General features: G+C 37.7%; 1 protein-coding gene across 1 annotated transcript in view; it reads right to left on the reverse strand.

Moving 5' to 3' along the window:
- Positions 1 to 234: 234 nt before the first annotated feature.
- GMPS (guanine monophosphate synthase) overlaps positions 235 to 25,642 on the reverse strand; it is a 76,304-nt gene continuing 50,896 nt past the window's right edge. Inside the window, exons 6-16 of the mRNA XM_052636454.1 lie at positions 23,620 to 23,813; positions 23,139 to 23,304; positions 20,990 to 21,141; positions 19,621 to 19,794; positions 18,162 to 18,267; positions 15,819 to 15,934; positions 13,003 to 13,128; positions 9,888 to 10,003; positions 4,671 to 4,801; positions 3,568 to 3,740; positions 235 to 2,294 (exon numbers count right to left, since the gene is read on the reverse strand). Of these exons, the coding sequence (XP_052492414.1) occupies positions 2,193 to 2,294; positions 3,568 to 3,740; positions 4,671 to 4,801; positions 9,888 to 10,003; positions 13,003 to 13,128; positions 15,819 to 15,934; positions 18,162 to 18,267; positions 19,621 to 19,794; positions 20,990 to 21,141; positions 23,139 to 23,304; positions 23,620 to 23,813 (1,556 nt within the window). The 3' untranslated portion in view covers positions 235 to 2,192. The remainder of the gene's footprint in view (positions 2,295 to 3,567; positions 3,741 to 4,670; positions 4,802 to 9,887; positions 10,004 to 13,002; positions 13,129 to 15,818; positions 15,935 to 18,161; positions 18,268 to 19,620; positions 19,795 to 20,989; positions 21,142 to 23,138; positions 23,305 to 23,619; positions 23,814 to 25,642) is intronic.

Raw genomic sequence — 25,642 nt, forward strand, 5'->3', positions numbered from 1 at the left:
GAACTGCAATCTTAACTTTACTCAGGCCCCTGTATAAAATACTGTGAAGGTGTAGAGCAATACTACACGACACAAAGTAAAAAAGTGCTTTGCAAAGGAAGACAGGGTACTAAACATTAAGAAATCTTTGAATTCTAGAATTGTTTTTTACTATATCATGTCGACAAGTGTTTTAGAGGAGCAATTTTTCCAATTTTATTATTAAGAAGAATTATATAAAAGGGGGTTTAGTGAACAAATATCAGGAATAATTAGGTTATAAAAAGCAACAACTGTTTCTAACTTCAAGGTTTCTTAAGAACTTTGAAAATAATGCATCCCATAAATCTCCAAGATGTAAGGACAAGTGAGCAGCACGTCCCAAAATTATACGCGACCACCTACCCCTTTATCTCTGTGGAACAGTGTTGAGTGAAGGGTGCTCAATATTCATCGTTCATTCAAGTGAACAGTGTTCCACAGAACATACTTTAGGGAAAAAGTCTTCCTAGATTCCTATTACTTGTCTGAATACAAAATTATAAGACACTTTTGCTAGAAGAGGAATTCTTTTGTCACATAAACACAAAGGTTTACAAGCCTTTTATATACTGTCTATTTCAGCTCTAAAATAACGTACCTTCAAGTCTGTTAAGGCCAGGCCACTAGTATACCCTCTCTGTACAAGGCCACTGTGAGTACCTCATTGTTAGGACAGAGAATGAACCCTTCAAGTTTTGTAGAAGTCAAACACTGCTATCTCTCAGATACAGATAAGTTACAACAGTCAGAAGCTCTTCCCTTGCTGGTCCAGGGACATAGTTTTCTTATACCCTGGACCAACCAGAATGAAAGGAAGACTTCTGCCATGCGTAATTTTATTATTTATCTAACGGTGGATTGATTCCAAACAAATTTGTATAGCTGATTAATACAGAAAATCTTAAAGACTACATAAGAGGCAGCAACTTGAGATGGAATTCGTATGAGAAAATACAAGGTAACATTTTAAAACAGTAACATCAACTAAAATATTGAGAGAGAAATGGTTGTAAAATTCAAATCTAGTACTGTCTATTTTTATAGTGCATATATGAATGTTATAAAAGCATCTGTTAGAAACTGGTGGCAATGGCAAAAAGTCCTATACCAGTTCTTGAATGTTCTCTTACAGCTGGTAGAAAGAAGTACAAAGTTTGGCAACACTTGGCATGGGCCAAGACAGGTCACAATCTTCTGAGCAGTGCATTAAAAAAAATATCTATAGATTACACCGAGAGTTCATTTTACAGCTCTTTACTAGATTATGTAAACCGCAGGCATGCATCTGTAAGCTGCGGGCATGCATGATGGTTTCTGTGATCTCAGAGCTTCACTCTGGCCAAACAAGATAAAAATGCTCGAACTTTACACTAGACCCAAAGACAGTCTCTTCTGTGGACAGAACAGAAAATTCCTTCCTCTACAAGGCTCTGCGAGCTTGCAACATAAGACTAGGAGGAGAAAGCTCCTTACTAATGAACAGGTTGACAGAGCGCAACATGGAGCATGATGTGAAAACATTTTAAATGGCGACCATACACAGTTCCTTCCTCCCATGACTGCAATGACATAAAACCCAAAGTCCTTCAACAAATTCCTGGTGCTTTTCCATCTTAAGGTAGCTTACCATTTTATGGTCCCAGTGTCCTGCAAAAGTGGGTGGGACAGCCCACCCATATCTTTATCTGATATGTTGACCCCTTCGTGGAGGAATAAAGTTACTTACAGGGAAATTTAGTTTCGCCAAAAGGTATACATACTAAGTCACATTGGTAAATAATGGTGTTTCTAACATCTCTTAGAAACTGGCAAGGGGACAGAAGTCTACTACCAGCCCCCCAAATTCACCCACTTCCATACATCTTTGATTGCAGAGACATCAATAGAAACAGTGAATTTATACATAAAGAACAAGTGAGACAGAGGTAAAGGCAAAAGCAGTGTCAGTCTGTCTGAGTGTAGGCAATGGTGCTTTGATTATACCCGTACGAACTCTTCAGTCCCTTTTAGTTATCCCCAGCTCAGCTCTTAAGCCGTAGACTTTTGCTGTAGAGAATTCAGATGTGATGTGGTTGCTCCAGTAACACTTTTAACAGTACTGCATTCAATACTGGGAATGGTTTCTAAACAATTTAAACTGCACACGGAACTTTAGTAGAACAAGAAGTTTATTACTCCCACTCAGTAGTTCCTGGGGGCTTTGATGTTAAGTCATACATAATTCGAGAAATACCAGGAATCTTCTTAATCTCAGTGACCATCTTTAACACCACCTGTTATAAAACAAAGATTATAAATAAAGAGCTAGGGTCCATTGCATGTTCAACAGATCTAGAATTCGTAATTTCATTTGTAATTTCAAATTAAAACACAATCTATTTTTACCACTGTTCTCTATGTATATGGGCTTCCCTTGTGGCTCAGCTGGTGAAGAATCCACCTGCAATGCAGGAGACCTGGGTTTGATCCCTGAATTGGGAAGATCCCCTGGAGAAGGGGATGGCAACCCACTCCAGTATTCTGGCCTGGAGAACTCCATGGGCTATACAGTCCATGGATTCGCAAAGAGTCAGACACGACTGAGCAACTTTCACTTTCTAGGTGTATGGGATACATTTATGATTAATCTACGCAGTGACTCCACAGATTTAAGTGACTTAAATTCAGCAGTACTCGTGCACTCTGCAAGTCATGGGTGTTACTGGTCCACAGCAAATGTTTAGAAGCATCTATAGCAACCTGACACTGCTGCAGCATCCAAGCATGAGACATCATGGGCGGAAGACAACGCTTCACAGATTCTCTGCAGCTCACAACTCCGAGGCCACTACGGTGGCACATAACACAGGTAATAATAAACACTGCTACATGTATAGACGAGGAAGGCCTTGTCACCTAACTGGCCAGAGGCTGGGCAAATGCAAGCCTAAGGGAAAACAGACTCTAAGCCACATTCTCCAAACCACATTTCTATACTAGCTAGTAATATAATCAGAGCCCTGTATTAGAGTCCTGGAACAGTGGTACAACTAATAAAGTCTTGCTTTGACTTTTACTTGCTATCTTAGAAACAGCTCCTCTGGAAACAACACTCTAGTGGAGGGATAACAAGAAAGAAGATGATGATCAAAACTGTAATTGCTAGTTGGCAGAGCATGAAGAAATTCATGGGTGCCTGGCCATAATGCTATTAAATTTCATCCTTATATCTAATTGACTCTTCTTCACTCCTAGGGTTTTCTGTTTTACTTGGAGGACATTATTTATAAGGCAGAGGTTGGCACGATTAGATAAAAAGATAGATTAGAGTTGGGAGTCTCCACATAGTAATCAGACATCTGGAAGAGAGGTTAATATACTCAGGGCCTTTTCCTACTATAATGTATTAAATAATGAATTATGTGGAGATTTAAAAAATTAGAGCCTATTTTATGAACAGAAAACCAACCTCAGAAATATCAACATTGCCATAGCCTATCCCATTCACCATTATTATAAAATGTTAAGGTATTAAATATGTACATCAGACAAAAATGTATCTATTACCTCTATGGGGATCTCGCTGCCAGGGGTTGCAGGTATACCAGTCATGAAATCGCTAGTAATAAAGGTTCGAATAACCACAGATCTCTGGCAAGAAGGCTGCTTCTGAAGTGGGTCCCGATCAAAATGCAAAGGTGTCAAAATCACCGGCATCTGGCTGATTTTCCCAGCATACCCTAGGGAAAGGAAGTTAACATGTAGAATCAATCACCACGCCACAGGAAAGCACTCTCCGTTCAATCAAATCCTTCCAGACAGGACCTACAATCACACACACAGACACACCTCTTCTTAGGACTGTCACCATGTACTGTATTCAGCTACTCTCATAGCACTGTAAGCAAACGCAATCACAAATACAAATTACAGAGTCTGATGACTGCAGTGATGTGCTATACATATAAGTCAATTCATTATTCATATAATTATCTTCTATACTGCAAACACTGAATAAGAAAATGCTGAGCCACTAACCCTAGAGGGAATACGGAGTTAGGGTCTTGCAAGCCTCTAGTCATAACATATTCATCAACTGATCAATATATAACCTTTCTTTATGTGTTTTCTGTTTAAAGACACCTTACTCAATATCTATTGTAGATTCATTACAGTGAGCTCACAGCCAATGGCACTGTAACTCTAGCTTGAAGGAAGCTTATCTAACACACCTATTTTCTCAGTAAGGCACGTGATGGTCTTCCTGTGCTTAGGAACCTAGTCAGCAGCACCTCAGCACTAAGCTTAGAGGACATTTTTAAACAGTGAAATCACCAACAAAAAGCATGAAAATGCAAAACAACATGGCATTAAATAGACGACAAAAAAGACACCTGTTTACAGAAACAGAGCTGAAACAAGACAGAGGACTGCCATCTTCAACCTCAGCTGGGAACATCTGAGCTGAGCAATTCAAGTTTTGTCACTCTGTACATGTCTGCAAGTGACCATAAACATGAGTAAATTCTATATGGATAAGGCAATGTCACAGAACTACCCACAGAATCAAATAGGAATACTAAAAGCTGAATCCTCCAACTAAAAATCATAAAGTCAAGCTTTCAAAATCTAGCTGAAGCATGTAGTAATGAACAAAATGGGCAACTTACCAGACTCCCTGAGAATGTTATGGGCCTCAAAATCAGCTTGGCGTAAAGTACTGAGCACCCCTGTGGTCAAGAAAGTGGGAGTAACATCTGTAGGAGGTTCTTTAACTGGTGGGCCAAATATATAAACAACTCTAGAAGGAAGGAAGTGAAAATTATAAAGAAAATACATTTTAGTATGAGGAAACAAAGCACATAAAATAACATTCTTTGCATTTGTTCTTAGGCCCATCTCTTACCCACTTCAAATCCCCAATGGGAAGGACAGGATTATAGAAGGTATCTGTTGTCTGAACCTTCCTCAAAATACATTCTCTGAAATACTAGTGTGAAGATAAACTTGATTATCACAATCCTCTTTCCATTTAACATACTGGATTGAAAAGTATACCCAAAACTTCAAGTTCATCTAGAATCTGGGGGTGAAAACAGGGTCTTTGCAAATGTAATCAAATAAAGGTCATAATTTGGGTGGGGGGGCAGGAGGCTAATCCAATGATAGGTGGGTGTCCTTCTAAGCAAAAGGCAATCTGGAAAGACAGACACACGGAGAAGAGAGGGCCATGTAAAGATGGAGATGAAGACTGGAGTTCGACTGCCTCAAGGCAACGACTACCAGCAAACATCAGAAACTATGAAGAGAAGAATTCTCCCCTAGACCCTTCAGAGAGAGCAATGCCCTGCTGACATCACCCTTAATATCAGAGTTATAGTCTCCAGAACTGTGACATAATAGAATTTTATTGTGTTAAGCCTTCTAGTTCATGGTGATTTGTTATGGTAGCTCTAGGAAATCAGTTCACAAAAGCCTGGGGGAAAATGATTAAATAAATAGGTTTTAAGGGCAATGCTAAAGAATGCTCAAGCTACCGCACAACTGCATCATCTCACACGCGAGTAAAGTAATGCTCAAAATTCTCCAAGTCAGGCTTCAACAATACGTGCACCGTGAACTTCCAGATGTTCAAGTTGGTTTTAGAAAAGGCAGAGGAACCAGAGATTAAATTGCCAACATCCGTTGGATCATCAAAATAGCAAGAGAGTTCCAGAAAAACATCTACTTCTGCTTGATTGACTATGCCAAAGCCCTTGACTGTGTGGATCATCACAAACTGTGGAAAATTCTTCAAGGGATAGGCATACCAGACCACCTGACCTGCCTCTTGAGAAATCTGTACTCATGTCAGGAAGCAACAGTTAGAACTGGACATGGAACAGACTGGTTCCAAACAGGAAAAGGCATACGTCAAGACTGTATATTGTCACCCTGCTTATTTAACTTCAGAGAAGGCAATGGCACCCCACTCCAATACTCTTGTCTGGAAAATCTCAGGGACAGAGGACCCTGGTGGGCTGTAGTCCATGGGGTCACTAAGAGTCAGACACAACTGAGTGACTTCCCTTTCACTTTTCACTTTCATGCATTGGAGAAGGAAATGGCAACCCACTCCAGTGTTCTTGCTTGGAGAATCCCAGGGACGGGGGAGCCTGGTGGGCTGCCGTCTATGGGGTCGCACAGAGTCGGATACGACTGAAGCAACTTAGCAGCAGCAGCAGCTTATTTAACTTATACACAGAGTACACCATGAGAAACGCTGGGCTGGATGAAGCACAAGCTGGAGTCAAGACTGCTGGGAGAAATATCAATAATGCCAATATGCAGATGACACCACCCTTATGGCAGAAAGCAAAGAACAACTAAAGAGCCTGTTGATGAAAGTGAAAGACGAGAGTGAAAAAGTTGGCTTAAAGCTCAATATTCAGAAAACTAAGATCGTGGCATCTGGTCCCATCACTTCATGGCAAATAGATGGGGAAACAGTGGCTGACTTTATTTTGGGGGGCTCTAAAATCACTACAGATGGTGACTGCAGCCATGAAATTAAAAGACGGTTGCACTTTGGAAGAAAAGTTTTGACCAACCTAGACAGCATATTCAAAAGTAGAGACATTACTTTGTCAACAAAGGTCCGTCTAGTCAAAGCTATGGTTTTTCCAGTGGTCATGTATGGATGTGAGCGCTGGACTAGAAAGAAAGCTGAGTGCCGAAGAATTGATGCTTTTGAACTGTGGTGTTGGAAAAGACTCTTGGGAGTCCCCTGGACTGCAAGGAGATCCAACCAGTCCATCCTAAAGGAAATCAGTCCTGAATATTCATTGGAAAGACTGATGCTGAAGCTGAAACTCTAATACTTTGGCCACCTGATGCAAAGAACTGACTCATCTGAAAAGACCCTGAGGCTGTGAAAGACTGAAGGTGAGAGAAGGGGATGACAGAGGATGAGGTGGTTGGATGGCATCACCGACTCAATGGACATGAGTTTGAGTAGACTTCGGGAGTTGGTGGTGGACAGGGAGGCCTGGTGTGCTGCAGTCCATGGGGTCACAAAGACTGAGTGACTGAACTGACTGGTAACAAAACTTCAGACACTATAATAAGCTAATATGCACTGGTAACCTCCAAGATGAAGCTATAGTGAATTTCCCAAACGTATCTGACCACTCAACCTTTTTTTTTTCTTACACTTTGGAGAACACTGATCCCAAAGAAAGATTCTTATTTCACTATGTACATATTTCATGAATAAAATATGGGAAGTCACCAGGGAAGCCATTCTTAAACAGTAGTCCAATGGTTAAGAATCTGCCTGCCAATGAAGGGGATATGGGTTTGACCCTGGTCCAGGAAGATCCCACGTGCCACAGAGCAACTGAGCCTATGTAACACAACTACTGAAGCCCACACACCCTGGAACCTGTGCTCTGCAACAAGAAGCCATTGCAATGAGAAGCCTGCCAGCAGTTACTAGAAAAAGCCCTTGCACAGCAACAAAGACCCAGCAAAGCCAAAAATTTAAGTAAATAGTAAGGGGGGTGGGGGGTAAATGTCACCAAAGTAAGACTTGTTGGAAAAGGAATGACTCATTACTGCCTCAAGTAAACGTCTGTTTGAAACTTATGAAGATACATTGCAGATGTTAATAAAAGTAGAATTTGGAAGATAGCTTAAAGAAATTAGTATCAAATAAGTACAACAACTCAAGGGGAATCTTGTTGCTGATTTGGAGAATCTGTTCTATAACCTTCACCCAGAAAGCAAGAGAGAGAAGGGGATAGAGACAAGTGCCACCTGGCTCTTTCCAATCCAGCTCTCAGCCAGCAGGCAACTGTCCCTTTTCCTTAGCCACATCTGTCTCTAGCAGAGAAAATAAATCTCCCCTGCATCTAGCAAGAGGAAGTTTAACAATACCTTTTTCCCTTCTTATTAATAGGTACTTAGAATAAAATAAACATACCGAAGAAAAAAGCATCCGATCAAAACCACCAACTATTCCATTGCCTCCTTCCAAACATACTTTTGCAGGAAGGGTTTCATCCCACGTACTGAAAGTAAGCCACACTTTAAAGCAATATACTTCCTAGAGCTCATAATCCTTAGAGGAAAAAGCAACTAGGCAAGAGAATGCCATTAACTTGCTCCTTTCTGTCTTATTTATTTCAAACAAGAGTGGTCATAGAATATGTACAGAGACAAGCAGTCTTCCATCCTGTGTGAGACAGTAAAACTGGAACCGTCCCTCTCTACACAAAGATTCCACCATGCAAACTAGGGGCGGGCAGGGGTTGGCAAAAATTGAAAGCTTTTTAAAAAAATTACTTAAATTCCAATCCCCCCCAAAAAAACTTTAAAAATCACCAAATACATTTTTTAGGGGCTTGCTAGGTTCATATTTTTAAAATCTAGTTTTTTGTTTATTGGTTGCTGATTTTTTTCCTTTTGGGGAAGAGAGGAAGGATTAAGAATGGAGGGAGAGAGAAACGAGGGAAAACAGAAAAGACAGGCAGAAAGACTAGAATACAAAAGGACAGAGATAAAGTTTAAACAAGAGTAAGGGCCCTTTGGTAAAAGAAAAGGACGGAGACAAGATGAAACTATAAGAATGCTGCGAAATGAAAAATATACTAATTATATAGTAAAGCAATGGAGCCAAACATAGTGAAAGGGAATTTTCTGTATGACCAATGAATTTTATTTAGGTATTAGCATTTTAGAATTTTAAACCATTAATTATCTTAACTAAGACAATTACATCCATTCAAAATAGGCAACTACAAATTTACCATTGTTTATTAATAATTCACTCTTTTCAGTGTATTAAAGGTTTATCTATATTTGGAGGCCTTTGGTTCATCTATGCAAGCCTTTTTAACATGTTCCCATTAGTAAAAATGTGACTTCCCTCTGACTTCTTATCTTAAAGGCCAACACCAGTCTAAAAACACTAGCCACATCAGTATATTTCTGTACTGATATACACACCACAGAAATTCCCTGGTAGTCCAATGGTTACAACTCTGTGCCTTCACTGCCGAGGGCATGTGTTCAACCTCTGGTCAGGGACCTAAGATCCCACAAGCCGTGAGGAACGGCCAAAAAGAGAGAAATGTACACACCCTGCTATGTGAACACCAACAGGTAGGTTTATAAACTCTGTAGCTAATTTGAGTAAACTGAAATCTCAGGTAATCCTTTTTGATTGTCAACTGCCTAATACTCATGAAGGAAATAGACAAGAGTAAAAAACTGTGAAATAAGAACATTTAATTAGCAATCTGGTACTAAATGAGTAATATTTCTGAACTGTAAAGGAGACAATGCTACTGAGTATTACATATAGGTTATAAATCAGCTGTTGATATACCCGACATAAGAAATTTATGTGTAAATTAAAGGAAAACTAGATCTGAAGAACTAAGTTCAAAATTTTTTTAATATTTAAGGCAGTTATTTTAATGCTATCTGGTATGTTTTTATCTTTACTCTGTTCAGTTCAGTTCAATTGCTCAATCGTGTCCAACTTTACTCTGTAATGATTATTAAATTGACCAAGTCCCTAATAGTAAGTAACTTGTACATTTTTTTCAATCTTTCTGGAATAAAACATCATAAAACAAATAGTGTAAGTTGCTAGTTGGACAGACATTTTTAAAGTCTTTAAATTTCATACTAAAACTATTCTATAAAAGCCATCCTATTTACCTCAAAAAAATTTTTTAATAAGCAGATGATTGTACTACAATGAACAAACAAAATACAAAGTATTATTAAATACCTACTGGGTTGTGATCTAAGCTGTCTTTCAACAATGGGAAGACCTTAAAAAAAAAAAACCACAGCCTTATACTACATCTCACCCCTCTGCCAACTGCAGAACATACCTGTTAATGTTGTGACACATACGAGGTATAAGTCTAGCCAGGAAAATAAGAGATTCCCAGTCAGGCTCATCCTTACTGGAGATTCCACACACGTAACTGTAAGAACGACAGTCACCCTAAAAATAAAAATACAATTGATAATTTTTATTGATTTTATATAAATCAAAAGATGGAATGGAAAACACTTCATGCATGGTGACACCATGAAAAGTACTTTTAACAAAAATATGCTTGACTAAAAATGTATATGGATATTTTGCTAACAACATAAATAAATCCTAAATAAAAATCCCTCATTAAATTCTACTTAAATCACCTTAGACAATATAAAGAAAGTGTTACAGTAACTTCAACAGTTTATTCAACATACACTTGAGATCCACTGGGATTTCATTCCAAATATCTGCTTAACTACATACAGATAGCCAGTACATCTCATTTGGGAGACAAGATCTGTCCATATTTATCAGATAAATAATTTATTCCTTTAAAATGAGTTAGTTTTAAAATAAGAAAGCAAATTTTAAAACAAGCCAGTACATCTCATTTGGGAGACAAGATCTGTCCATATTTATCAGATAAATAATTTATTCCTTTAAAATGAGTTAGTTTTAAAATAAGAAAGCAAATTTTAAAACAAGCAAATAAAACTGGTAATATTGATTCCTTTTTCATCTGTCTTGTTTAATCCAAGTAATTTGCTTTGAAAAAATTAAACTGAAAAGTAACTCACAAGATTAAAAAATTACTAAATACGCAGTAAACTTGAGAATATAAGAATTCAGACTATTTGAATGCTAATATAACAGTATCTATTAAAGTTTAAAGCACACATGTTCTTTAATCCAAGAAATATTACTGAAACACATGAAATAACTCCTTGAAGAAATAAGACTACTTGCCTATGATAATGACAAAGTGAAAATGGTTTAAATGTCCACTGGTAGGAGAATAATTAAATAAATGATGGTATAATCATACATGGAATATAAGGCAACAGTTAACAATAAGAATCTACTTGCAATGGCATGAAAAGTTCATGATGCTCGGTTAAAAAGAAAAAGGTGATGTACAAAGTGTCAAATAATTTCCTTTCATTCTCATTCTATATGATTCTGAAAGGACATTTAACTGTAGAGCAAAAATAGGGAGATTTAGTTTTTAAATGTATTGCGCCTTTGATTTTTTTTTTAACGAGTAGTTTATTTTGGTATTTAGAAAATAAACCTTATTGCTATACTAACCATAAATTATGATTTTTATCTGGATTTCTAAGTCTCAGCTTCAAAGACCTAAGAGACTAAAAGATAACTAACAACAAAAGAAACTTCTATTTTGACGGGAAAAGTAATAGACCCTGAATAAGCGTCATTTTTTTTTAAATGAAGTGTAGTTAATTTACAATGCTATGTTAGTTTCAAGTATACAAAGTGATTTAGTTATACAAACATATACATACTCTTTTTCATTCTTTTCCATTATAATTTATAGTTCCCTGTACTAGAGTTATTTCATATATAGTAGTATGCATATGTTAAATCATTTTTTAAAAAGAAATCACTTATCCTACAAATTATATTTATTTATCCATAGTATTATCTATGAACTTATCAGAAAATGAGAAGTCAGCATACAGGGCTGCAAGTTTTTTAACAACAGACCTAGTTAGAACTGGGGGGGCAGGGGGTCAACCTGTCTGCTCTTCTATCTTTATAAAGTAGGGTAATATCTGCCTGAAATAGCATATCATGAATTTAAAAATGAATCTATGATGAGATAAACCATATACCACTGAAAGAAAATTACTTCTGCAATTCCAGGAACGGTTATTTCAATTTGATTTAAAAACAATGTAAGTAGCTTTCACATAAGGACCCTGGAAGAGGGAGAAAGCAGGAAACAACTGTCCCGTATCATTTCCATGAACTAAAATACTTTAGTTTAATTATAAAATAACAATGAAGTTTTACTGTTTATTTACAAACAGGGCTACATGAATTCAGGAGAAAGGGGAATTTAAAAGAATGGGCTCAGATTCACATATTTAGGGAAAAGAGTGAGATCTGTAAAACATTTCTTTTCACGCTTAATTCTACTATACTGCTACTGCTGCTACGTCACTTCAGTCATGTCAGACTCTGTGAGACCCCACAGACGGCAGCCCACCAGGCTCCACCGTCCCTGGGATTCTCCAGGCAAGAACACCGGAGGGGGTTGCCATTTCCTTCTCCAGTGCATGAAAGTGAAAAGTGAAGGTGAAGTCGTTCAGTCGTGTATAACTCTTAGCGACCCCACGGACTGCAGCCCACCAGGCTCCTCCGTCCATGGGATTTTCCAGGCAAGTGTACTAACTACATTAACCCACTAACTGGCACTCACACGATTTTTAGTAGAATTACTGACACCTTTCCTGGTTTCCATTTAACTTCAAGTCCTAATTCACAGAAAAGAAACCTTACTCCTTCCCTATCCTCCCAAGCTTTTCCCCCTAGAAGCTCACTGGATGATCATGTAAACAAAGGCAAACTTAATATAATCTATTTATGAATAGCATTTCAAAGATGAGAACTATGTTACAGTCACGTGCTTTTACAATTGGAAAGACTGCACAACAAATGCTGAAAATGTTAGTTATACATTATCACAGCTCGGAGGAAGAGAGAAGACAGGCTGAGGAGGCAGAGGACATGGGTTTAAGGGAAACACAAGCTGAGAACAAGGCCTAAATGGTAAAAACATGTCCATCCAGGGCCTTTCTTGCAGTCAGAGAGTTCTAAAGCCACAGAACATTTCACATCAAGGATAAATGAGGACATGACCTCTCAGTACCTGTCCTTCAAAGCAGAAGCAAGCCAATCCTATGACAATTCATTCTTTGAAGTTTTACTTTTGGTTATAGATGACAGGTGTTTCAAAACTACAAAATCTCAGCCTGAATATTTAGTTCCTACAACCTTATTCACACCATAAGCATTCATAAAATATTGCCTTTTTACATTTTTTAAATTTGTTGTATACACTTTCATATTTCATTTCCTTAAGTCATTCTTATTTCAATATTAGCAGAAAGAGCAGCCGAAGTTATGTCACAGGTCAATGAATTCACACAACTCACCTGCACACCCACAGTTTTAATTGGTAGCAGGAAGGCATTCAGTGAATGCAGACTTGTAATCTGCATCAGCTTTTCCTGATCCTCTTCTGTCGTGCAGGCTTTAACTCTCTGTAATAGCGTATGTGGCTAAGAAAATCAAAGACATACTTCTTAGGATTTCAAGAAATAAGGTAGTCATTCTTTTGGTACCTACTACTGTCTTATGTATCTATACTTTCTAGTTTGTAAGCAATAGATTCTATTTGGTATTTCTAACTTGTGTGTGCTATGCAGTGTTGTCAGAATTTCATCTCTGAGGGCCAGGGCTTTGAAAAGTTAAATATTAGGACAAGAAATACAGATAAGATTTATACACGTGGAGGCTTTTTCTCTGTCACCGGCAAGGAATATCTCACGAGTCAAATTCTCCTTATCTCCAGGGGAACTTTTTGTTATAAAGTCAACTTTGTCTGAAATGAATTTATCAGTTTATTTGCCTAGTATTGAATATATGTCTTTCTATTCCTTTATCCTTTTCTATTCTTTTACCTTCGCTCTTTCTACCCCTAGGTAAACAGACTACAGTTAGATTTTACTCCTCAATCTAGTTTGACAGTTGTGTCCTCACTAAAGATGTTAGTCTTTCAATTAAGGCTCAATTCCATTCCACCAGTTTATTCAGTAGTTTCTGTTTGTGTGTCCATTTTTTATGTTTCTTTCTCCTTTCTTACATTTCTCTGAACTGACGATTTTTCCCAACTCATTTATTTCCCCTTTACTAGTTGTGAAGTTAAACCCTCTATTTTCATTCTTTAGCAGCTCCCCTTAAGTGGGGATCTTTAACAAAAGAGAATCAATCTGTGCTCATCTGGCAAGCAATACAAAGGTCTTTGAATGCTTTAACTCCAATCAATCCCTCTATGGCTTACAAGCTATTTTAGCTGTATGTTGTATTTGTAAAAAACAAAACAAAACACCAAAATTGAGATCAGTTTATACAGCCTGTCTGATTAATTTTACCCATTTACCATTTTATTTGCTTATCAGTCTTTCCTGTATCTCAGACCCTTCAAACTAGGACCCCCTTCCTTCTTTGGTCAGTTCTTTAAAACAGTGGTTCTCAAACCTAGCTACACACTCAAATTATTTAGTACACTCAGGTCCCATTTCACATCAATTAAATAACTTCTAGGCAGAAGGGGTCCAATCACAGTATACTTCAAAAGCTTCCCCTGTTGAATCTAATACACAACCAGGGTTAAGAACCATTGCCTTTAGCTCCTTAAGTAATAGACTATTGGCAAATAAATTCTGTTTCTGTGAAAATATCTTTATTTTGCCCAAGTTCTTTGAGACCATTTACCTGTTCACTATTGTTCACAAGTATTTTCTCTTGGCATTTTGAATTCTTCCTGCTTTTACTGTTCCTTTCACAGCCTGCACAACAGTATTTCCTTTATGCAGAAATCAATCTTTTCTTTGTAGTTGCTTTGTCTTTGGCAGCCTATAGTTTCCATGGCTATGCTTGTACGTGTGCCAAGTCACTTCAGTTGTGACCAGCTCTCTGCAACCCTATGGACGGTAGCCCACCAGGCTTCTCTGTCCATGAAAATACATGGACAAGGCAAGAATACTGGCATGGGTTGCCATGCCCTTCTTCAGGGGATCTTCCCCACCCAGGGACTGAACCCGCTTCTCTTGCAGGCAGATTCTTCACCTCTGAGCCAGCAGGGAAGCCCACACAGTTATGCCTATTAGATGTCAGATTCCCCTCCTTTACCCTGATCGGGATGCACCGTATTTCCTGAATCTGAGGCATGGTGTCTTTCAACAGTGTGCTGTGCTGTGCTTAGTCACTCAGTCGTGTCCAGTTCTCTGTGACTGGCTCACCAGGGAAGCCCTTTCAAAAGTGTTACAGAATTCAAATACTTTTGTCTATCTCCTTCGGGATATACATTTAAGTTGGCGTTCTCATTTTGTCTTAACTTCTTCTAATCATATTTTCTCTTTGATGCTTTGTTCCAATTTCTGGATAATTCAAGTTCACTAACTCTCTCTCTAGCTCTTTTTAATTTCAGTTATTTTCATTTCTAGAACTTAATTTTTTTTCAAAGCTCCCAGGCATTTTATATACCTTATATACCTTATTCTCATTAACAACTGCTTCTTTTAATTCTTTGTACTTTATATATGATTGCTAATTCCAGTATCTGAAGTACTTGAGGGTCGTCTTCTACTAGCTCTCATTCATTGTGCCTTATTTTTAGATGTATTGTGAGTTTTTTATTATAAGCTCATATTTGTTAAAGTCCTATTAATGGGGATTCTCTGAAGTCCAGATGAAGAGACTCCAAAGATAATTTACATTGCTTCTTTTCCGACACTCAAAAGCACTACCAACCAAACCCCACTTTAATACAGATTATAAATTTTAAGCACCAAATATACAGAAGAACTGAAGACTTCTCAATCATCCTCAGTTTGGAACTAAAATGATCTCCCTTACTTTCTCACAAGATGTATGAAAGGGTGTTTTAAAATACTTGATATCAAGTATTTTATTTTCAGGAATTCAAAGTATCTAATTTGTTAAAATATATAGAATAGCTGAAAAATATATAGAATAGATGAAAAGAGAAGTCTGCATTTAAGAGCCTCTGTAGAATACTGTCTTCATAGTCATTTCCAAAGGTTAAATATCTCTGAATTTTCAAGTAACAAAACCCTAAGTAATTCATTGTAAATACTGACATACAACAAGAATCCATTCAATTCCTTGTGTTGATTAGCTGTATCTTTTTAAAGCTCCTATAATATACAAATTCAACACAAATTACCTTTTTAACACTTGCAGAAAAATCAGCTACTATTTTCAAAATATTGTTAGTTTCAGGAAAATCCTTACAAATATAAGGTTCTTCAGCACATATTACTCTGATTGCCAGGCCAGGACCTAAAGAAAGAGTACAACAATATTTAATATAAATGTTATATTTAATATACAATCTTTTTTTTTTTTCCTGGACAGAGTTTTTATTGGATGCTGCCCTTCCTGGGGGTGTGAGGAAGGAAGCCTACAAACGGGCACCCGAGACAGCCCCTCCAGCCAGCACTGGAGCAGTTGCCGGGTCACCAGGGGGGCCCCAGGCTTGGCGGCAGTCATGAGCCCCTGGCGACCCACCGGCTCCGCCCCCTACCCCTCCTCCTGCGAGCTCCGCAGCAGCTGCTCCGACTCCGTCAGGGTACAGGCGCCAGGCCCGGGCTGTCGCTGGAGCCCTCACTCGACCTAACCCCACTTTCGGGAGAGTCACTTATCCAGTGGCTTCGTGCACTGTAAGTGCCCATGTATAGCATCCAGTAAAGTGCAGTTGCCTTCTGTCTACTCATGAACACTACTCACCTCTCCCCTACCGGATATATCTTTAGCTCTGTGTCACAAGATACTGCTTTTATTGAAATATAATTGACATACACACTTCAGGGTTTTTAAAGTGTTTAACATGAAATGCAACTATTAGTTTCCCATACAACTCATCACTTCCAGAATGCTTCATTTCTCTTTGTATCAGTTATTTCCATCTCTTATTTTCATAGTACACGTATTAAGAACCTCAAAATTCTCTAATAATTATTTTTAATACACAATATATGTGCCAATCTATTTAAAACTACTTGCAGACACAATTCTTTGCCAACACACATTGGGACCGAACATCTCGAATACGAGAATTAAAGTTAGTAACATAAACAAGTGCTAATCTCTATGTGGGTCATTATCTTTGTAACACTATTTATGGAGGCAATAGGATAGTCAAGAGTAACCAGTACTGAAGTGGCCTTAGTGGGGCTACACTCCTGGTTCCAAATTCAGTCTGTGTAACTTTTGGCAAACTAGCCTCTGTCCCTAAATTCTCTCAACTGGACAACAGGATAACAGTAGTTATTATTGTGAGGATCAAATAACACAATATATGCAAAATATTTACCAGAGTGCCTAGCTCACACTAGTACTAAAGAAACGTTAACTGTTCTTTTTAATTTGATTAGATCACTCTCAACTCATCACCTAATAACTGTAGTAGAGACATAGGAACTGAGGTAGAAGACTTGCCACGCTCAAGAACTCAAAACAAAAACAGGCTAAGACTTACAGTCCTAATTAACAAATATCAGCTTAATTATTAATATTTTTATGACTACTTAAAAATGGAATATTTTCATTTGTTCACAAATGACTTACATACAGCACTGTGAAAACAAATGGTTCATCCATTCAGACAAGTCAGTCAGGGGATAAGGGTTTCAAAGAACTGAGTTTTAAAGTGCAAAGTGAAGTCACTCGGTCATGTCTGACTCTGCGATCCCATGGACTGTAGCATGCCAGGCTCCTCTGTCCATGGGGTTTTTTCCAGGCAAGAAACTGGAGTGGCTTGCCATTTCCTTCTCCAGGGGATCTTCCGGACCTAGGGATCAAACCTGAGTCTCCCACACTGCAGGAAGACTCTCTACCACCCATAAAAGCAAAACTAAAAAGTAACAAAAAAATCTGTACTACACTAAAACAAAACCAAATTATTTTATGTCATGTAAAGCAAAGGACTGACATTAAGATAAGTGACAATGCACAAAGGCAGCGTGTCTTCTATGGGTGGTTTCAGCAGCAATGGGAAATATGGCACAATCCAGTTCCAGCTTTTAAAACACAGCAGCAAAAAACTCCCTGCCTCCCTACAAGATGCAGGGCGAGGGGACAGTTCTGGGTTGCCACTGGTGAAGCATTCAGTTTGCTACTTTGCGTCACACTTCTCTTATTTCCAGTTAATTACTATCTGGAATACATCATGGTATGGTAGAAAGAACATAAAAACCCAAGTTCTGAGAATTATATGGCAATGTTATTAAAATATTTCTTGGTTTTCTTATCTGATGGCAACATTACATGTCAACCTATTTCCACAAGGATAATGCAACATTTACATAAATATATAATTAAAAAATGAGGATTTAATAAAATGAAATATATACAGTAGGCACTAAAAAGAATGTTTATTCCCTACCCATCCTTTCCTTTCTTTCAAGTTACATAATCTCTAAGATGATAAATTACTTCAAAACATGTTTGAATTGATTCTCGCTCAACATGAAGACAATGGCAAACCAAACAGAACTCCGTTTCTTACCTGGAAACGGATGCCTGGAAACTAACTCTTCTGGAAGTCCAAGTTCTCTGCCTAAGATTCTTACTTCATCCTTATGAAAATCTTTCAAAGGTTCTATTACTTTTCCCTACATGAGAGAAAAAGGCCAATTAATACAAATTATAATAGTAACCAAAATGACGCGAAAAACAAAGAACAACAAATTACTCACTTTTCCTGTTGTCTTTTACCTTTAAAAATCATTTTTAAAACTTCATCTTTTAAAGTATTTCTTCCTCTGTCTTTTTAAGGAATTAGATATTTTAGTGATTTTTATATATCTCTTTGAGATACATTTTAAACACAAACCTTTTAAACACACAAAAAGCAGAGAAAACCTACCCACATATCTCTGATCTAGTTCTCATTGTAATATAAGTCAATCAGAAAATATACTGGTGTTTAAAAATTAAAACTCTCCAAATGATACCATCAAGAAAGTGAAAAGACAACCCACAGAAGGCAAATCATGTATCTAATAACCAGTAACCAGGCTACAGACTACATAAAGAACACATGCAATTCAACAATAAAAAGATAAATAAGCCAATTTAAAAATGGGCAAAAGATCTGAATAGATTTTTCTCCAAAGATATACAAATAGCCAATAAGCACATAAAAGGTGACTGACATCGTCAGCCAATTAGGGAAATGCAAATCAAAACCACAATGAGATACCTACCACTTCACATCTACTAGGATGCCTAAAATAATAAAAAGGGACAGGTAATTCACATCCATTAGGATGGCTACTTTAAAAAAAAGAATGGAAAATAACAAGTGTTGGGCAAGGTACAAAGAAATAGGAAGCTTTTTGCACTACTGGTAGGATTTTAATATAGTATAGCTGCTGATGAGACATTACGGAAGTTCCTCAAAAAAACTAAAAATAAAACTATCATTAAGACTCAGATATCCCACTTCTTAGTACATATCCAAAAGAAATGAAGCAGGGGCTCAAAGAGACATTTGCAAACCCATGTTTACAGCAGCACAGCAAAGTTCACAGCAACCAAAAAGTGGAAGTAATCCAAATGCCCATTGGTGATATGTGTACATACATACAATAGGGCATCATTCAGCTTAAAAAGGAAGGAAACCCTATCACATGCTACAACATGGATGAACCTTGAGGACTTACACTAAGTGAAATAAGCCAGTCACACAAAAAAACAAAAACTATGATTCCCCTTCTAAGAGGTATTTAAAGCAGTCAAATTCATTGCAACGAAGAGTAGAATGGTAGATTATCAGGGGTTAGAGAGAGGGAGAAAAGCGTAGCTGTTGTTCAACAGGTACAGACTTTCAGTTTTGCAAAATGAAAAAGTTATGCAGATCTGTTTCACAACAATACAAATATACTGAAAACTATTAAACTGTACACTTAAAAATGGTGAAGGAGGGAAAGAGGCTTTATGGTAAAGATTTCAAAAGCTTTTACCTCCTCTCTCAACTTTCTGATAAGTTCTGTGTCATTGTGATGGGTTTTGATGAGCTCAGCTTTGCCACTTGCAACAAGAGATGCACTTTCAATTAGATCAGGCCGTAAAGTACCTTGGGCAAGGAAAACCTCCTCTGGTTTCAAGTTCATTTCTCCAATTACTTCATTGGCAATCTATAATCAACAGGAGTAAAACCACCTTTTAAGAAACAAATTTTTTTTCAAGACAGCAAAATTTTATACTTTCAGCTTCCTTTTGCAGTACTAATCAGGAGATGAAATCCACCAACCCTCAAATTAAACTCCTTTAAGGACAAATTCTGAAAGAGATGGGAATATCAGACCACCTGACCTGCCTCTTGAGAAATCTGTATGCAGGTCAAGAAGCAACAGTTAGAACTGGACATGTAACAATAGACTGGTTCCAAATAGGAAAAGGAGTACGTCAAGGCTGTATATTGTCACCCTGCTTATTTAACTTATATGCAGAGTACATGGGCTGGAGGAAGCACAAGCTGGAATGGGAGAAATATCGATAACCTCAGATATGCATATGACACCACCCTTATGGCAGAAAGTGAAGAAGAACTAAAGAGCCTCTTGATGAAAGTGAAAGAGGAGAGTGAAAAAGTAAGCCAAAAGCTCAATATTTAGAAAACTAAGATCATGGCATCCGGTCCCATCACTTCATGACAAACAGATGGGGAAACAGTGGCTGACTTTTTATTTCTGGGCTCCAAAATCACTATAGATGGTGATTGCAGTCATGAAATTAAAAGATACTTACTCCTTGGAAGGAAAGTTATGACCAACCTAGATAGCATATTAAAAAGCAGAGACATTACTTTGTCAACAAAGGTCCGTCTAGTCAAAGCTATGGTGTTTCCAGTGGTCATCTATGGATGTGGGAGTTAGACTATAAAGAAAGCTGAGTGCTGAAGAACTGATGCTTTTGAACTGTGGTGTTGGAGAAGACTCTTAAAGAGTCCCTTGGACTGCAAGGAGATCTAACCAGTCCATCCTAGAGGAAATCCGCCGTGAATACTCATTGGAAGGACTGATGTTGAAGCTGAAACTCCAATACTTTGGCCACCTGATGTGAAGAGCTGACTCACTGGAAAAGACTCTGATGCTGGGAAAGAGATCTATTCTTAAGCAATTAAAACAACAGCCTGACAATGTAAATGCATATTTTTTAAAACATAAAATAGTTCCTATTACTCAGTGTAATAGCAAAACACAGTAAAACTCTTAGCCAAAAAAAGAATCAAAATTAGTCACAAAATTTGACTATTTGGTATAATGACAAGGAAAAAATACTAAAATTCACATTTAAAATAGCACACACTGAGACTGTTTTAAAAAGTACCTTAACAAAAGTATCCCCAATGATTTTTCTTTTCTCCTCAGGACTTGTAGTCATATTTAACGTTTTGCTAATTCTCTTTCGTGGAGTTCTGTCTTCATCTGATATTGGTAGAGTTGTTGTTCCATTGTAGAAAGAATGAGCAGCATTTATCACTGGGGAAGAGGAGAGAAGCATATTTTAAACTAACAGATTTTTGAAAATACTAAGTAGTAGATCAACTACAAAAAAAAAAACACAACCTACATGGATCCTCTGATTCTCCCCTTAAACTGCCTACATATTCCAGAACTACGAATGATCTGATATACGGGCACTCACTGAGTTTTGTTCCTTTGAGAATTCTGCGACATTTTACTATCTAGGACCATATTATCACAAATTATGCTAATTGCTTTCCCTCTATTCAGTGCTTCACCAGAGCCACAAGAAAAATCCCTCAAAGGGAGTCAAAGCAGCGGTACATATACAGGGATCAAAGTCCTTGGAACTGCAGTGACCAGTCCCGTGAAAAACTAATGTCTAAAAACACTCTTAGTGATCCTTGGCTGTCCTTTTAAAGAGTAAAGTTTAAAAAAAAAATAAAAAAAGGCTTCTCTACAAGATGCCAAAGCAGCTGGCTACTTCACTTTACTGAATTTGTAGGTCTTTCTCTCAAGCTGGTCAATTACCCACAGAAGACACCTCTAATTTCCTGTTTCTTAGCATTCTGATAGCCTGCATAGAGGAAGTGGCCAGTGGAGGGGAAGAGATATCATTCAGTACATAAGGCTTTTCCTTAATGTTACTGTTTTTAACATACAATCTTCCTTCCACCTTCAACTATGCCTGGTATTGACATGCCCAAGTCCAAAGCCTCTCTTGTTTAGCCTAGAGTCTAGAGAATAAATCCATGGTCTTCTAATGAAGGACAGCAGCAGCTGTGTTCCTGTTTAAAGGGAAAAGTAACTGCTTCTCAGACTTTGATCTAACATGTTCTAGGCTGACCCAGTGAGCAGGCCCTGTGAGGCAGCCAGTGTTCCCAACTCCTGAGCTTCCCCAAAGCCCTGCCTTTTGCTGGGCTTCCTTCCCGGAACCCTTCCCCAAGGTTCTGAGTCCTCCATCCTACCACCTCAGTTAACAAAGATGGATGCAAGTTTCTGTGGGGCTGAAACTAAACAATTCGGAGGGCCCTTTCAAGAAAAGGAATAACAAATCACTCAATACTCCGAGGGCTAAGACAAACTACCCACTATACACAGAAACTACTGCAAATCACAAATATAGCACCAAATCCAAACTAAATGTATCCCCAACTTGATGTTTTCTTAGCATAATTCCCAAATGCCTGCAGCCACTATAAAACCACCCAAAAGAGAGAAAGAGGAGAAAGACAAAGTAAATTAACTATAAATTATTAAAATACCTTACTTCAAACTTCATGTGTAACTATGAGAAGATACTGATAGGGTCATTTCCCAGATTTTGGGAAAGGCCTGGCTGGTGAGTAGTCCTAAAATTTAAGCTTCATTAGGTTATCAGAGAAAACCTGTATAAACCATCTGCTTTCCACTTTCCAACATTTTGTTGAAACCATTAGACTGCTATTATCACCTCTTCTCTATTCCTCATCCTTCTGGCATTACACTTGTTTTATGCCTGTATTGTTATTTTAGTGGTATTTCCAAAGAAGAAAGAAATAGACTCATTTTTACTTCATGTTTAACTATACAAGTCTTCATTTTACACTCAACTTTTTGGCATCAATTCCAATTAAGTCAATACACAGTTTATATCATTAAACTACTAATTTAATTTCAGTATAACTATGGCTTACATCTTTTTTTATAAAAGTGCAGATGATATCCATAAATGTAAAAGCAGTTAAGGCCTAAGAAGATGAATAGAAAGAACAGAATGGTGGCTGGAAAATGGTTAACTTATTCATCTATATATAACATTAAGAGTAATCAGTTTTCAAAATTTATACTGTGGCCCCTCTTGAACCAGAAGTAATTACAATGTAAAAATAAAAAACATTTCAACCATAAGCTTATGGGGAAAACTGTACTTGATTACTGGGAAAACTCTTACTTGGTTAATTTAATCACAAGCTAGATCTGATTAAACAAGTCCTGATATGTAAGTTAAATTTTCGGGAGTTCATCAATACCTTTGACTTGAATTCCAAGCTTTCTGAGGCCCTCTTCAACAGACTGACTTTCTCGTTTTCTCATAAAGCCATTATCAATGTGCACAGCAATGACTTGATCTTGGTTCAAAGCACGATTTAACAAAGCTGTACAAACTGTTGAGTCTACTCCACCACTGAGTAAAACCTACAGGGTGAAATGAAAAGTCAAATTGAGTAAAATAAGCACAAAGATGGTAAGAGCTTAAATCACTACCTAAAAACACTGGGGAATTCCCTGGTGGTCCAGTGGTTAGGACTCCATGCTCTCACTGCTAGGGGCTCGGGTTCAATCCCTGGTTTGTATTAAAAATATGTATGGTAACTGAAAAAGCACTCTGAAACAGGGCAACTCAAAAACACCTATCACCCAGTCAAAATGTAAGGGCTATGCTAAGTAAGTCAACCTTGAGTCTAACATTACTGGCACAAAGTTTTAGACTTTCAGATGTAAACTGCTTACCAAAACTTTTGATGTGCCCACTCTCTCTTTGATCTCTCGAATGCACTCAATTTCTCTGTTCTGCACAGTGAAGGTCCCACTGCACCCAGCTATATCGTAGAGGAAATTCTTCAGTATTACTTTCCCATTTTCTGTAAGGCCAACTTCAGGGTGGAACTGGGCTCCATATAATTTTTTAGATTCATTTGCTATACCTTTATAGAGAAAATAATCATAAATAATTTTTTTTTTCATACTGAAAATACTCAGCACCCACAGTAATTCCTCACAATTTCTTCCTCCATAAATGTGGAAACTGATTCAAATTAGTGGATTTTTAGCTATGGGAAAAAAAAAATTCAAATAAAAACTACATTGCCATGATCTGGCTTTATAAGGTCTTCCTTCATATAGCAATTAATGAACTACATGGCTGTGACATCACTTCACAGTATCCTCAGTTCTCCACCCAGGTTACTGCAATCATTTTGTCTATTTAATGCAAGGGTAACTCAGTTTTAGATCTCAGTCTCATATGCCTTCAACATGCAATGTGCAGCTACCAATTTTCTATATTAGAAAATCCTCATACATTAAACCTATCAGAATATCCTAAGTGTTTCTTTCTTGCATACTATTAACCATGAATATAACTCCACTTACTTGACTACTGGGCTTCTGACAAATTATCATCTACAAAGCAGCAGACAATAGGCTAGATGTTTAACATGTACATGTAACACTACCCGCTATCTATGGCTCTGAGATATCAAGAAACTTGCCAGTATCCCCAGCTAACTAAGTAGATAAATCAGGCTTGCTAAACTCCCAAACTTACACTCATTCTCCTCTTCTAGGGAAGCTCACACTTTCTTTACTTGGCTTCTCAGATACCACTCTCCTGGTTCATTCCTTATTTCACTGTCTAATGCTGAACCTTCTTTGTTGGTTCCTCATCTTATACATCTCTACACATGAAAGTCAACCAATATTCAGTCCTTAAATTTCTCATCTATACATGCTGAATGATTCCAAACTCTCATGACCTTGAATGTTACCTATATGTTGGTATACCCCTGCATTTATTCCTCCAGTCCAGTTTTCTCTTCTACAGTCCTACTCAAAAATATATAAAACTGCCTATTCACACCTTCATTTCAATGTTTAATAAGAAACCTTAAATTTAATATACAAACCCAAATTACTTCATTCATTCACATCAGGTAAACAGAAACCATCATCTCGTTGCTCAGGCTGAAACACTTGGAAGTTAAAATTGGACTCTATTCTCTCCTTCCCACTCCAGAGCAAATCCTTTGTTTCTGCCTTCAAAACAGACCAGAACCCAGTCTAACTTCTGGTTTCCAGTCCAGCATATGTAAGAAGCTAGAAGACACACTATGTTCTAACAACAAGTAAAAAGCTGATTAAATACCCTTAGAGAGACTGACAGGTAAATACAGAGAATCACAACTTACTGGAGAACTCCATGATTGTAAACCTCTATAAGCACCATTGCTGAGGTAGGGAAACCTGAACTATAATTGATATCACTGGAGGCTCAGCATGGACAAATCTGAGAGATAAAATGTCCAGGAAGACCCAGTCATCTGGGATCCCCACACTCTCCAGTAGCTTGACTAAGTTCTCACAGTGAATATTAGAGGAAAATCCCCTTGTGCTTCCAAAAGGGGAGGGAAAAAGAAAACATTTTGAAATACACCAAGCCATTCTTTTCTTCTTAATAAGGCTTCTACTCTCAGGAGAAACTATTTAACCAGTCTAATATGACAGGGTTTTATCAGAACCAAATTGACTTGGGAGAAAAGAAAACACCCAACCCTAGCCCATTCTAGTCCTCCTGTCCCATCTAACAGCGGGAAACACAGAAAACACTCATGAAATCTACAGCCCACAGCCACAGGTTCACTAAGACTGAGACCTGCTCATAGGCCACAGGACACTCTCCCTTTCCCCAACACCTTGCCTTCTACAGCGATTCCTTGTACCCAGTACATCATGTCAAGCTAGCAAGAAAAAAGTA

The sequence above is a fragment of the Budorcas taxicolor genome, chromosome 1 (assembly GCF_023091745.1).
Source record: "Budorcas taxicolor isolate Tak-1 chromosome 1, Takin1.1, whole genome shotgun sequence".
NCBI lineage: Eukaryota > Metazoa > Chordata > Mammalia > Artiodactyla > Bovidae > Budorcas > Budorcas taxicolor.